This window comes from Antechinus flavipes, chromosome 2 (assembly GCF_016432865.1).
Source record: "Antechinus flavipes isolate AdamAnt ecotype Samford, QLD, Australia chromosome 2, AdamAnt_v2, whole genome shotgun sequence".
NCBI lineage: Eukaryota > Metazoa > Chordata > Mammalia > Dasyuromorphia > Dasyuridae > Antechinus > Antechinus flavipes.
In genome coordinates, this window is record NC_067399.1 from 314,886,595 (window position 1) to 314,899,117 (window position 12,523).

A 12,523-nucleotide genomic window follows, 5' to 3' on the forward strand; every position below is an offset into this window, starting at 1 on the left:
AGGCTGCAAGTGAAGAAAGTTTAAGAAATCCTATTCTAATAAAGAATGTCCCTAAAGTTTAGAAAGGAACTGAAACAGTATGTTTAAACAACAAAAAGAAGAATCATTGTATCTGGCTGGGGACACCATTTTGGTCAGGGACATTCTCATTACCTTTTAAATCATATTGTAGAGAGAGGATACTTCATTCTGCTTGCCCCTGAACACATTTCTCATCATGATGACAGCCCTACTCCCAGAGGAGCAAAGTTGATATTAGAAAGAGAAGGGCATAATTTGTCCAGAGAATTACTCAACTGCCTCTGGCTCCTATAAAAATTAAGGAATCCATTGGTCAAAGGTTTGAGCATGGAGTTGCAAGGTTAAGATTTCTTTACTAATAAAACTAAACTATAGATAGACCCTTCTGTTACTGAAGGCTAGCTTTTGTTTATAGGAAAAACAAAAATGAGAGTCCCTGCTCTTTTGTTTCTAAGATATACAATAGTAAGGGTCCCTGCTCAGATAGAAGTCTTGGGATCTGGGAGTAAATGACATTCCTCAAGTAGAATGTCCCAGGAGGGTTTCTCTTTAAGCTAACAGAAGAAATGGCCTTATGAAGAGAAAAGGGAATATCACAAATTAATATTAACAATTAAAATGAACAATTAACAATTAAAAAAATTAATTCGCTTCACTAAGAAGTTAGAGATGGGAATGATTTGCATTGATAGAGAGAATTTCTTTACCCAGAAATTCCCTATAGCAGTGAAATTAGTCGTAGTCCCTATCCTTGAGACATATCTATAGGTAGCGGTATGCATATATATGTGTAATCTTCATGTGCTATGGATACATAATAATAAATGAAAAAAATTCAAATAATTAAGTTGGCTGTCTACTTTTTTCTTAGATCAGTAGAAGTAGATATTCCATTATTTCACATCTAGTAACTTAAAAAAGACAGGAAATCTTTCCCAATGTCTTCTTAATTAAGTGATTTTTTTTTTTTAAACTAGGGGAAACCGCTTTAAAAGATATCATTTTAAAAAAAGAAGAAAAAAAAAAGACATCATTAAGGAAAATCAGGAATAGTAGGTAGACAGCATTACATTTTATCCAGAAAAAAATCTTTTTTGGAGAGTGATTCTATATCTTTTTTTAAATCTTTTTATTTTCAAAATACATGTAAAGAAAATTTTCAACATTCACCTTTGTAAAATGTTGTGTTCCAAATTTTTCTCCCTCTCCTCTTCCATCTCCTCCCCTAGACAGCAAGTAATCCAATATTAAAATATCTGAAGGGAGGAAAGATTATTGTGGATACCAATATTAAAATATCTTAAGGGAGGAAGGATTCTTGTGAATATATTATAAAGTTGCCCTTTGGAGGATTTATGGAAAGAGGCTAAGAATTGCATAGGAAGAAAAGTCATAGTTAGGATTATAGTTTTCATGGATTAAGACTGTGACTACATTTGTGATGTCATGGATCCTATGCAGTTTCAGAATATCAACATTTCAAGAGTTTTCATTTCCTTTTACATTTATTAATTACTCCCTTTAAATTTCTGTTACATTTTAGGTTTCTTTAAGATCTGTTGTGATCGAAATATTATGAGTTTGATTTTGTGAATTTTAGGAAACTGTTTGAAACTATAGGGCTTGAACTTCCCAAAGTTATAGTATTTAACTTTTTTTGGCATCGATTGCTGACTAAAATGTGAATTCTAACTGAGTATCATGGTTTTTCTGTGTTTTATTGTTTGTTGTCCAGGATTTTGTCTCATTGTATCAGGACTTTGAAAACTTCTACACAAGAAACCTCTACATGCGGATTAGAGACAACTGGAACCGACCAATCTGTAGTGTGCCTGGAGCCAAGGTGGACATCATGGAAAGACATTCCCATGATTATAATTGGTCATTTAAGTAAGTGTGTATTATGGTTATTTTCCCAGATGATAACTCTAGTAAGAAACAAAATAGACTTAATTTTGGAGACATTCAATAATGAATTGAATGAAAGTTTTTTTCCCCCCCCTTGGTAAGCTTACTTCCCACCAGAAACCTATAGGTTTCATTGAAAATCAGATTAAAATTGTTGAGTGTCTAATGTTCTTTTTTGATATTTTATATTTCTGTTACATTTAACTTTGTTGGCATTAAAAACCTAGCCACTAATGTAACATATGTGTTGTGTTGCTTTGGGGTGATTAAATTTGGCCTTAAAACAAAACCAACCTTATGCTCCTTATTACAATCAAATCTCTGACTTTTTTTTTAAACTTTTTAAAGGGTTATAATAAGTAAATGTTACTTCTTCCCCCAAAAGAGGAGGGGGAAAATCTGAAAAATGTTATTCATAAATTATTTTAACAAGTGCTTTAACATTTGCATGATACATGGAAAAATGTCAAATTATTTACAGACTATGTGCTGTATGTTTTTTTCTTTTTCTTGTGGTTTTAACATTCGATTAGCAAAAACTCTGTCAGACTCATAGAATCATAGAGTTGAAAAGAATTTCACGAGTCCAATTCAATCCACATATGACATTAGTGAAAATTAGTCCTATAGCTATTGCTTGAAGACACAGAGGGATAAGAAATTCATTATTTACTGAGAGAAGAAGATCCATATTAAGTTATCTCTAATAGTTAATGTGGTTTTCCTCATATGGATCTACATCTTTTGTGCAGTTTCTGTCCATTGTTCCTAATTCTTTTCTCTGATGACAAACAGATCAAAACATCCTTTTTCCACACAACATCAACTCTATTACTTGAACTACCATAGCCACTTATCCAAGATAAATAGGCCCAATTCTAAATTCTTACCGTGGTTAATTAGTTCCTGAAAGTATTTTACTTTCCATTATATACAATTGTAAGGTTATACTTAAGATTATACTTGTATTTACTGCAGTCGCTAGCATTTTTTTATTCCATTGGTATATTTATTTTTAATTTTTCTTTTTTTCTTTTGACTTATGGCTTTTATTGATCATGTACTATTAAAACACAGGTATACAGGAAATGTAATTAAAGATGTTATCAACATGGGTTCCTACAACTATCTTGGATTTGCAAAAAACACTGGGACGTGCAAAGAAGCAGCAGCCAAAATCCTGGAGGAGTATGGAGCTGGAGTTTGTAGCACTAGGCAGGAAATAGGTAAGCTCAATTCCAGGATTTCATTTGAAAAACTGAAGTTTCTGAATTTTTATTAGTTAAAGAACTAATTCTCAAAATTATAGGTATAAACTTAACATAATCAAAACATTAAAATCAAATAGTTCATCATATGAAGTTTCAACCATTGTTCACACCAGATAATGACAGGCATAATTTGGTGGAAGGAGCACTGGGTTTGGAATCAGAAGGCCAAACATTTTTTTATTAAATATCTATTATGTACTAGGCTCTGTAAAGTAATATTTAACATTACCTTTTTTCCTTCATGACATTGGGTAAGTTATTTAATTCCTCTGGAACTCATTTGTATCCTTTGTAAAATAAAGGTAATTGGACTAAATGATCATAAGTCATAAAATTAACAAAATCTTGATTATGAAACTTAGCAGACTTAGTGATTCCATTCTAAGTATCCTTATTAAATGATTAACTTACTAAGTCTTTAATAAATGATAACTAGTTATTTTGAATATAAGAAAGCTCTGTCATGATAGAAAAGATAGTTTTGTATGATGGATTTTTAAAAGACCAAATTTAGCACCAACAAAACCCAACAGCAAGAGATACAAAGAGAAATTCCATTCAGAATAACTGTTGATACCATAAAATATTTGGGAATCTATCTACCAAAGGAAAGTCAGGAATTATATGAGCAAAATTATAAAAAAGTCTCCACACAAATAAAGTCAGACTTAAATAATTGGAAAAATATTAAGTGCTCTTGGATAGGCCGAGCGAACATAATAATGATGACAATACTCCCTAAACTAATCTATTTATTTAGTGCTATACCAATCAGACTTCCAAGAAAATATTTTAATGATCTAGAAAAAATAACAACAAAATTCATATGGAACAATAAAAAGTCGAGAATCTCAAGGGAATTAATGAAAAAAAAAAATCAAATGAAGGTGGCCTAGCTGTACCTGATCTAAAATTATATTATAAAGCAGCAGTCACCAAAACCATTTGGTATTGGCTAAGAAATAGATTAGTTGATCAGTGGAATAAATTAGGTTCACAAGACAGAATAGTCAACTATAGCAATCTAGTGTTTGACAAACCCAAAGACCCTAACTTCTGGGATAAGAATTCATTATTTGATAAAAACTGCTGGGATAATTGGAAATTAGTATGGCAGAAATTAGGCATGGACCCACACTTAACACCCTATGCCAAGATAAGATCAAAATGGGTCCATGACCTAGACATAAAGAATGAGATTATAAATAAATTAGAGGAACATAGGATAGTTTATCTCTCAGACTTGTAGAGGAGAAAGAAATTTGTGACCAAAGATGAACTAGAGACCATCACTGATCACAAAATAGAAAATTTTGATTACATCAAATTAAAAAGCCTTTGTACAAATAATACTAATGCAAACAAGATTAGAAGGGAAGCAACAAACTGGGAAAACATCTTCACAGTTAAAGGTTCTGATAAAGGCCTCATTTCCAAAATATATAGAGAACTGACTCAAATTTATAAGAAATCAAGCCATTCTCTAATTGATAAATATTTGGTCAAAGGATATGAACAAACAATTTTCAGAGGATGAAATTGAAACTATTACCACTCATATGAAAGAGTGTTCCAAATCATTATTGATCAGAGAAATGCAAATTAAGACAACTCTGAGATACCACTACACACCTGTCAGATTGGCTAAGATGGCAGGAAAAAATAATGATGAATGTTGAAGGGGATGCAGGAAAACTGGGACACTAATGCATTGTTGGTGGAATTGTGAACGAATCCAACCGTTCTGGAGAACAATCTGGAATTATGCCCAAAAAGTTATCAAATTGTGCATACCCTTTGATCCAGCAGTGTTTCTATTGGGCTTATATCCCAAAGAAATACTAAAGAAGGGAAAGGGACCTGTATGTGCCAAAATGTTTGTGACAGCCTTGTTTGTAGTGGCTAGAAACTGGAAAATGAATGGATGCCCATCAATTGGAGAATGGCTGGGTAAATTGTGGTATATGAATGTTATGGAATATTATTGTTCTGTAAGAAATGACCAGCAGGATGAATACAGAGAGGACTGGCGAGACTTACATGAACTGATGCTAAGTGAGATGAGCAGAACCAGGAGATCATTATACACTTCGACAACGATATTGTATGAGGACATATTTTGATGGAAGTGGATTTCTTTGACAAAGAGACCTGAGTTTCAGTTGATAAATGATGGACAGAAGCAGCTACACCCAAAGAAAGAACACTGGGAAACGAACGTGAACTATCTGTATTTTTGTTTTTCTTCCCGGGTTATTTTTACCTTCTGAATCCAATTCTCCCTGAGCAACAAGAGAACTGTTCGGTTCTGCAAACATATATTGTATCTAGGATATACTGCAACATATCTAATATATATAAAACTGCTTGCTATCTAGGGGAGGGGGTGGAGGGAGAGAAGGAGGGGAAAAATCGGAACAGAAACGAGTGCAAGGGATAATCTTGTAAAAAAATTACCCTGCATGGATTCTGTCAATATAAAGTAATTATTAAATAAAAATTAAAAAAAAAAAGACCAAATTTAGATTTTATTTCAGAGACAGAATGAAAGAAAAATGTGTCTGAATTGGTTGTTATTAATGTTAAAGCTTTATCGTTCTTTGTTTTTATAGTATCATTAAGCTTATAAAAATCATATTTGAATTACAAAATTTACTTTAATCTTACCAGATTGACTAGTGCCACTGACAACTTTTTTCTCCTGTAAATTCAGCCTCCTGTGACTCTTTTGGTTAATGGCACAAGTTTTGACATCTGTTTTACATATTAAAATATTAGATTATTATATTCTATAGGATCATATTAGGCCTGTTAATGCTAGTTGCAAAATCATAACTGGGTAAACAAGTATTTACATAGAGAAAATGCTTAATTCCTTCACTAAAGTAGATTGCAATGAAAAGCAAACTGAGCCAAGAGGTCAGGCATGTTGTATTTCTCTTGCACCTTGTATGGCCTTTTCGGAGGAGAGGAAGGTATCCTAAAGTTCTTTGGATTTTCTGGCTAGTACTATTAAAAAAGAACAATTTTACATTAAGATGTTCAACTCATACAACTTTTTGTCCTAACGTGTGGAAGGACCATTACTTAAGAGCCAGAGGTAGCAGATATCAAGCTACATAGGTTGGTCAATAAGCAGTTAGATGCTGATTATGTGCCAACATAGTACTAATTTATCTTTCAAATTATGAATATTTAATTGCTATGCTTTTAAAAATAAGATATAATTACACATAACTCTAAATACTTTTTAATTCTTAGTCTATAGTTATACTCTACTTGGATTTAAACAAGAAGTAATTTTTAAATTTGGAAAGTTTGAGTTTTTGAAGTTAGTATTCATTCTGTTTATAGGAAACCTGGATAAGCATGAAGAGCTAGAGAAGTTAGTAGCCAGATTTTTGGGAGTAGAAGCAGCCATGGCATATGGAATGGGTTTTGCAACCAACTCGATGAATATCCCTGCTATTGTTGGCAAGGTAAGACAGTAACTAATTAATTATTAGTCATGATCATTTTCCCTTTGATTTTACTGAAAAGTTAAGATTAAACAGGATCAGTTCTAATTTTCACTCAATTTTGTTTTGGTTGTGATTCAATCCTATGTTCAGTGATTGCCAGATTTCAGATAAGCATACTCCATGGCAAATGAAGTTATTTTAAGTAAACCTGTGATTCTTTAATTAACTTAAGATTTTAAATTTTATCTATCATTAGCTTTCTTTTTTTGCAAAAAAAAAAAAAGTTTATTTTAGTAAAGTTAGACTTCTAACAAAAAAATAATTTGAGGGACTTTTCATCTTATGTAAAAGATTAATGACAAAAGTTCAATTCTTTTTTTTTTTCCTCCTGAGGCAATTGGGGTTAAGTGACTTGCTCAGGGTCACACAGCTAGGAAGTGTTAAGTGTCTGAGGTCAGATTTGAACTCAGATCCTTCTAACTTCAGTGTTGCTCTATTCACTGCACTACCTAGCTGCCCCAGAAGTTCTATTCTTTTGTCTTTATCATTGCATTGTGATAACATTGGGCTTTGTTGTGCCAGCAAGCTCTAGCAAGTATTATCAGTCAGGGTAATATGTATGTGTATGAACTTTTGTGACAAGAGAATATGTCTGCTGTTTTTAGATCAATCTAACTAATTATGGAGTTTGTTACTAGAATGTTGCTCCCATTAAAAAAATTTATTTTTCATTCAGGTCATATGTGATATGGACAAAAATAAACAGGGAACATTGGAGTACAGCTTACTATAAAAAGGAGGCTAATAGGGCTTAGTTAGTCTACAAACACCAATTTAAATGACTATATCTAATATATTTTTTGTCCAGTGACTGAGTTGACATGAAGGAACTGAATTATTCTTACTATAAATAAAATTAGTAGACATAAAGACTTTGCAAATAAATGAAAAGATGATTTGTTTTTCTCAGAGTTGTATGCAGAGGCAGCATAATAAATCAGTGGATAGAGTCTCAGACTTGAAATAAGGAAGATCAAGTCCAAATCTAGCTTGCTAAATTGTGTAATATCAAAGTCATTAAACCTCTCTCTGTTCCATAGTTTCCTCCGTTATAAAATGAGAGATTTGGACTTTCTGGCCTCAGAGATCCTTTTCGGATCTAAATCTTAGGATCCTCTCATTCTGTGATTAAATGAGTTGACTATGGTGGTGGTACTCAACAAGAAATATAATTTTATGGGGTATTAGGTTTCATTGCTCAATACCAAAGAGGAATATTTGTATAATACATGTGTCAATATCCATTGTATGCTCAGGAAATAGTGTAATGGACAATAAATTGATTTTGGAGGTGATAGACCTGGATTCAAAACCTGTCTTTTCTACTTATTTTTTAAAGTTTATTTTAATATCATTTTCATTTCCCAATCTATCCCTCCCCCTGCTGTGCCCTAGAGAATCATCCCTTGTAACAAAGTATTTTAAAAAAGAAAGAAAAGAAAAGAAAGATGGGGAAACAAACAGTTTAGGATAACAAAACAACCAACATACTCATTTAATAATGCATGTAACATTCCACATAAATAGTTTGCCACTTTTGTAATGAAGGAAGTCCATTTTCTCACCTTTTCTTTGGCCAAACTTTATGATTATTGACAGTGTGCATTTTTGTTTCTCTGTTTTTGTGGTAGTTATCTTTCCATTGTCATGATTATGTTTAGCAGAACAAATAGGAAAACAATAATTTTTCTTTATACAACTTCATGTAAATCTTCATGATAAATCTCTGTGAATTCTTAAGTCATTTCTTAACAGTTGTCTAGTGTATTCTATTATACTCATGTATCTTCATTTATGTAGCCATTCTCCTGCATTTGTTGTGTTTCCAATTCTTTGCTACTGCAAAAAGTGGCTCTAGCCTTAAGAAACAATATCACTGGTAATGATGAGACTTTGAGCCTCTGCAAAATGAGGATTTTGGTATAGATTACCCCCAGCACTATTTATTTATTTATTTAATAATTCATTTATCCATTCATTCATTTACCCATTTATTTATTTATTCATTTATTTGCAAGGCATTTGGGGTTAAGCGACATACCCAGGGTCACACAGCTAATAAGTGTTATGTGACTAAGGTCCACCTGACTCGAGGGCTGGTTTTCTATCCACTGTACCATCTAGCTGTTCCTCTTCTCAACTTTAAAGTCTTATGATTCTAAATAGAGAAATTTTATAAGGAATCTAATGAGATTCTTTTAAACTTACTTAATCATATATTTTTAGTTCTTTGTGACTTGTTTAAAAAATATGTGCATGACAGAATGATAGTAACAAATACTAGAAAATATAGTTAATTGAACTCTCTTGTACAGTATTCTAAAAACTAAAAAAAATGCTGCACAGTAGAGCTATTTTCTATATCTATTGTATTTAGTGGAATTAAAAGAAGTTATTTAGGAAAAAAAAATTAAGTATATGACCCTGGAAGAGGAGTGGAATATAAAAGAAAGCTCTAGTTATCATTTTAATGGCTTAAGATGGTATTATGCTGTCATCAGGCTTTATACTTATTTGGGATATAGGCAACAGTGCAGTTATTCCATTTTTACAGTCAAAGATTCTGATAAAGGCCTCATTTTAAAAATATATAGAGAATTGACTCTAATTTATAAGAAATCAAGCCATTCTCCAACTGTTAAACGGTCAAAGGATACGAACAGACAATTTTTGGATGAAGAAATTGAAACTATTTCTAGCCATATGAAAAGATGCTCCAAGTCATTATTAATCAAAGAAATGCAAATTAAGACAACTCTGAGATACTACTACACACCTGTCAGATTGGCTAGAATGACAGGGAAAGATAATGCGGAATGTTGGAGGGGATGTGGAAAAACTGGGACACTGATGCAGTGTTGATGGAGCTGTGAATACATCCAACCATTCTGGAGAGTAATTTGGAACTATGCTCAAAAAGCTATCAAACTGTGCGTGCCCTTTGACCCAGCAGTCTCTCCTGAGCTTATAGCCCAAAGGGATACTAAAGAAGGGAAAGGGACCTGTATGTGCAAAAATATTTGTGGCAGCCCTATTTGTAGTGGCCAGAAACTGGACATTGAATGGACGCTCCTCAATTGGAGAATGGCTGAATAAATTGTGGTATATGAATGTTTTGGAATATTATTGTTCTGTAAGAAATGACCAGCAGGAGGATTTCAGGAAGGCCTGCAGAGACTTATATGAACTGATGCTGAGTGAAATGAGCAAGGTAGGAGATCATTATATACTTCAACAACAATACTATATGAGGATCAATTCTGATGAACATGGCCCTCTTCAGTAATAAGATGAACCAAATCAGTTCCAATTGCTCAATAATGAAGAGAATCAGCTACACCCAGTGAAAGAACTCTAGGAAATGAGTGTGAATCACTGCATAGCATTTCTAATTCCTCTGTTTTTGTCTGCTTGCATTTTTTATTTTCTTCTCAAGTGAATTTTACCTTATTTCAAAATCTGATTCTTCTTGTGCAGCAAAATCACTGTCTGGACATGTATACATATATTGTATTTAACATATACTTTAACATATTTAACATGTATTGGTCAACCTGCCATCTGGGGAAGGAGTAGGGGTAAAGAGGGAAAAAGTTGGAACAGAAAGTTTTGCAAAGATCAGTGCTGAAAAATTATCCATGCATATATCTTGTAAATAAAACAACCAGTGCAGTTATTCAAGACAATTTCAGTAGTCTTAAGATGGATAATACCATCTGCTTCCAGAGAGAGAACTGTGGAATCTGAATGTGGATTGAAGCATGCTATTTTCACCTTTATTTTTGTTTGATTTTTTTTTTTTCTTATGGTTTTCCACTTTGTTCTGATTTTTCCTTCACAACATGACAAAAATGGAAATATGTTTAAAAGGTTGTTACATTTTTAATTTATATTTAAAAAACAATTTTTAAAGAGCTAATGAGACCATTCTGAAAGCATTTTTAGATGAAATTAGACAACTTACATGAAATAAAATAAATTTTCTGACATTTTTATACTCTTGTTTTTATCAGTGATATGGAAGTGTTGACATTGATATCTCAGTACCCAGTGTATCATGAAATATCATTGGCACTTAAAAGTGACATAGGGGCATAATAGGGGCAGCTAGGTGGCGAAATGGATAGAGCACTAGCCCTCAAGTCAGAAGGACCTGAGTTCAAATCTGGCCTCAAACACTTAACACTTCCTGGCTGTGTGACCTTGGGCAAGTCACTTAACTCCAGTTGCCTCAGCAAAAAAAAAAAAAAGAAAGAAAGAAAAGCATAAGAGAACCTGACCAAATATAAAAATAGAAGAAATATATGTATGATTTAATTTGTGATGCTTAGGAAATTGATTTGAAATGGTTCAAAGGAGAAATCCTAAAGAAAGGAAAAGGACATTTCCCCTCTTTATATCTTGCTGTTTCATTCAGATTGAATTATTCTCCAATTGATAGATGTCTTATTTACTACCAATTCTTTATTATCAGAAAAATTGCTTTTTTGATTATCATGATGAATATTTTCTTTCTCTTTCTTCCTCCTTCCTTCCCTTTCCTTCTCTTACTTTTCTGCCTTTGTCCTCTATCTCTTTCTCTTCCTCCCCTAAATTGCTTTCCAGAATGATTGGACATATATAGTTTGATCAACATTAATCTGGTGTGGCTGTCTTTCTGCAGTCCCTCTAACATTTCCTATTGTCATTGTTTTTGGTTGTCCAGATATATCTTGTCATATTCAGATATGCTGGATATGAAATGAAATTTCAGAGGTGGGTTTCTTTTTCTTTCTTTTTTTTTTTTGGGGGGGGGGGGGAGGCAGAGAGGGCAATCAGTGTTAATGTGACTTGCCAGTAAGCCTCTGAGAGGCTCGTGCTCTCTGACTTCAAAGCCAGTGCTCTATCCACTGAGCCATCTAGCTGCACCCCTGGATTTGTTTTGATTTCATTTTTCTTATTAGTTATTTGGAGTAGCTTTTTAATAGTTCAGTTCCAAAGTAAGAAAAAAAATTTTACTTTTGTTAACTTAGTTCTTATTTTGTTCAATTCTTATCCTTTCCCTTATCTTTTCAACAACAAAGATCACTTGGGAAAAGTTTAAGTGTAAGGAGTGGCAAATTTTAAATTTTAGATTTCTGAAATATCTAGCTATTGTGCATAGCTTAGCTGAAAAATCAAGGTTGTGTGGTATGGTAGAAGCACATTGACTTGGATCTAGCCCAATTTTTCCTCTAACTAGTTATATGACCTTAAACAAGTCAGTCATCTTCTTAGGAACTTAGTTTCCTTATCTACAAAATGAGGGATTTGGATTAGATCTTCTTAATTGTCCCTTCCATTTTGAATTGCTATTTTTTTAATTTTTAAAGTCTGCTGAATTCTTGCTTTTCTTTGTGAGGAAATATTACTTTCCCCAACACACACACATACAAACACACATGGCAATCAGGGTTAAGTGACTTGAGCATGTTCACACAGCTAGTGTCAACTGTCTAACAAATGTGAATTTAGTTGGTCTTGACCCTGGGGCTGATATGATATCCACTGTGCCACCTAGCTGTTCCATTTTCCTCAATTTTCAAAACATTTTCCAGTACTTTTCCAGAATAAAGGATTAGTTTCATATCTTAATCTGACTCTAGAGACATGAGTTTGTTTTTATCATGTAGCAAGAGTTTTATTAGACCAGATAAATACATATAAAGTGATAAAAGGCATGACAAGGAATTGAAGGAACCAAGAGGCACTATATGTAACATGTTGGATTTGACTTTGAAGTCATTGGACCTGGAGTTTGAATACCACTTTAGAGACTAGCTA

General features: G+C 33.0%; 1 protein-coding gene across 1 annotated transcript in view; it reads left to right on the top strand.

The window, feature by feature from the left end:
• SPTLC2 (serine palmitoyltransferase long chain base subunit 2) overlaps positions 1-12,523 on the top strand; it is a 154,299-nt gene that overhangs the window by 51,936 nt on the left and 89,840 nt on the right. The window contains exons 3-5 of the mRNA XM_051977509.1: positions 1,757-1,911; positions 3,007-3,155; positions 6,555-6,679. Coding sequence (XP_051833469.1) covers positions 1,757-1,911; positions 3,007-3,155; positions 6,555-6,679 — 429 coding nt within the window. The remainder of the gene's footprint in view (positions 1-1,756; positions 1,912-3,006; positions 3,156-6,554; positions 6,680-12,523) is intronic.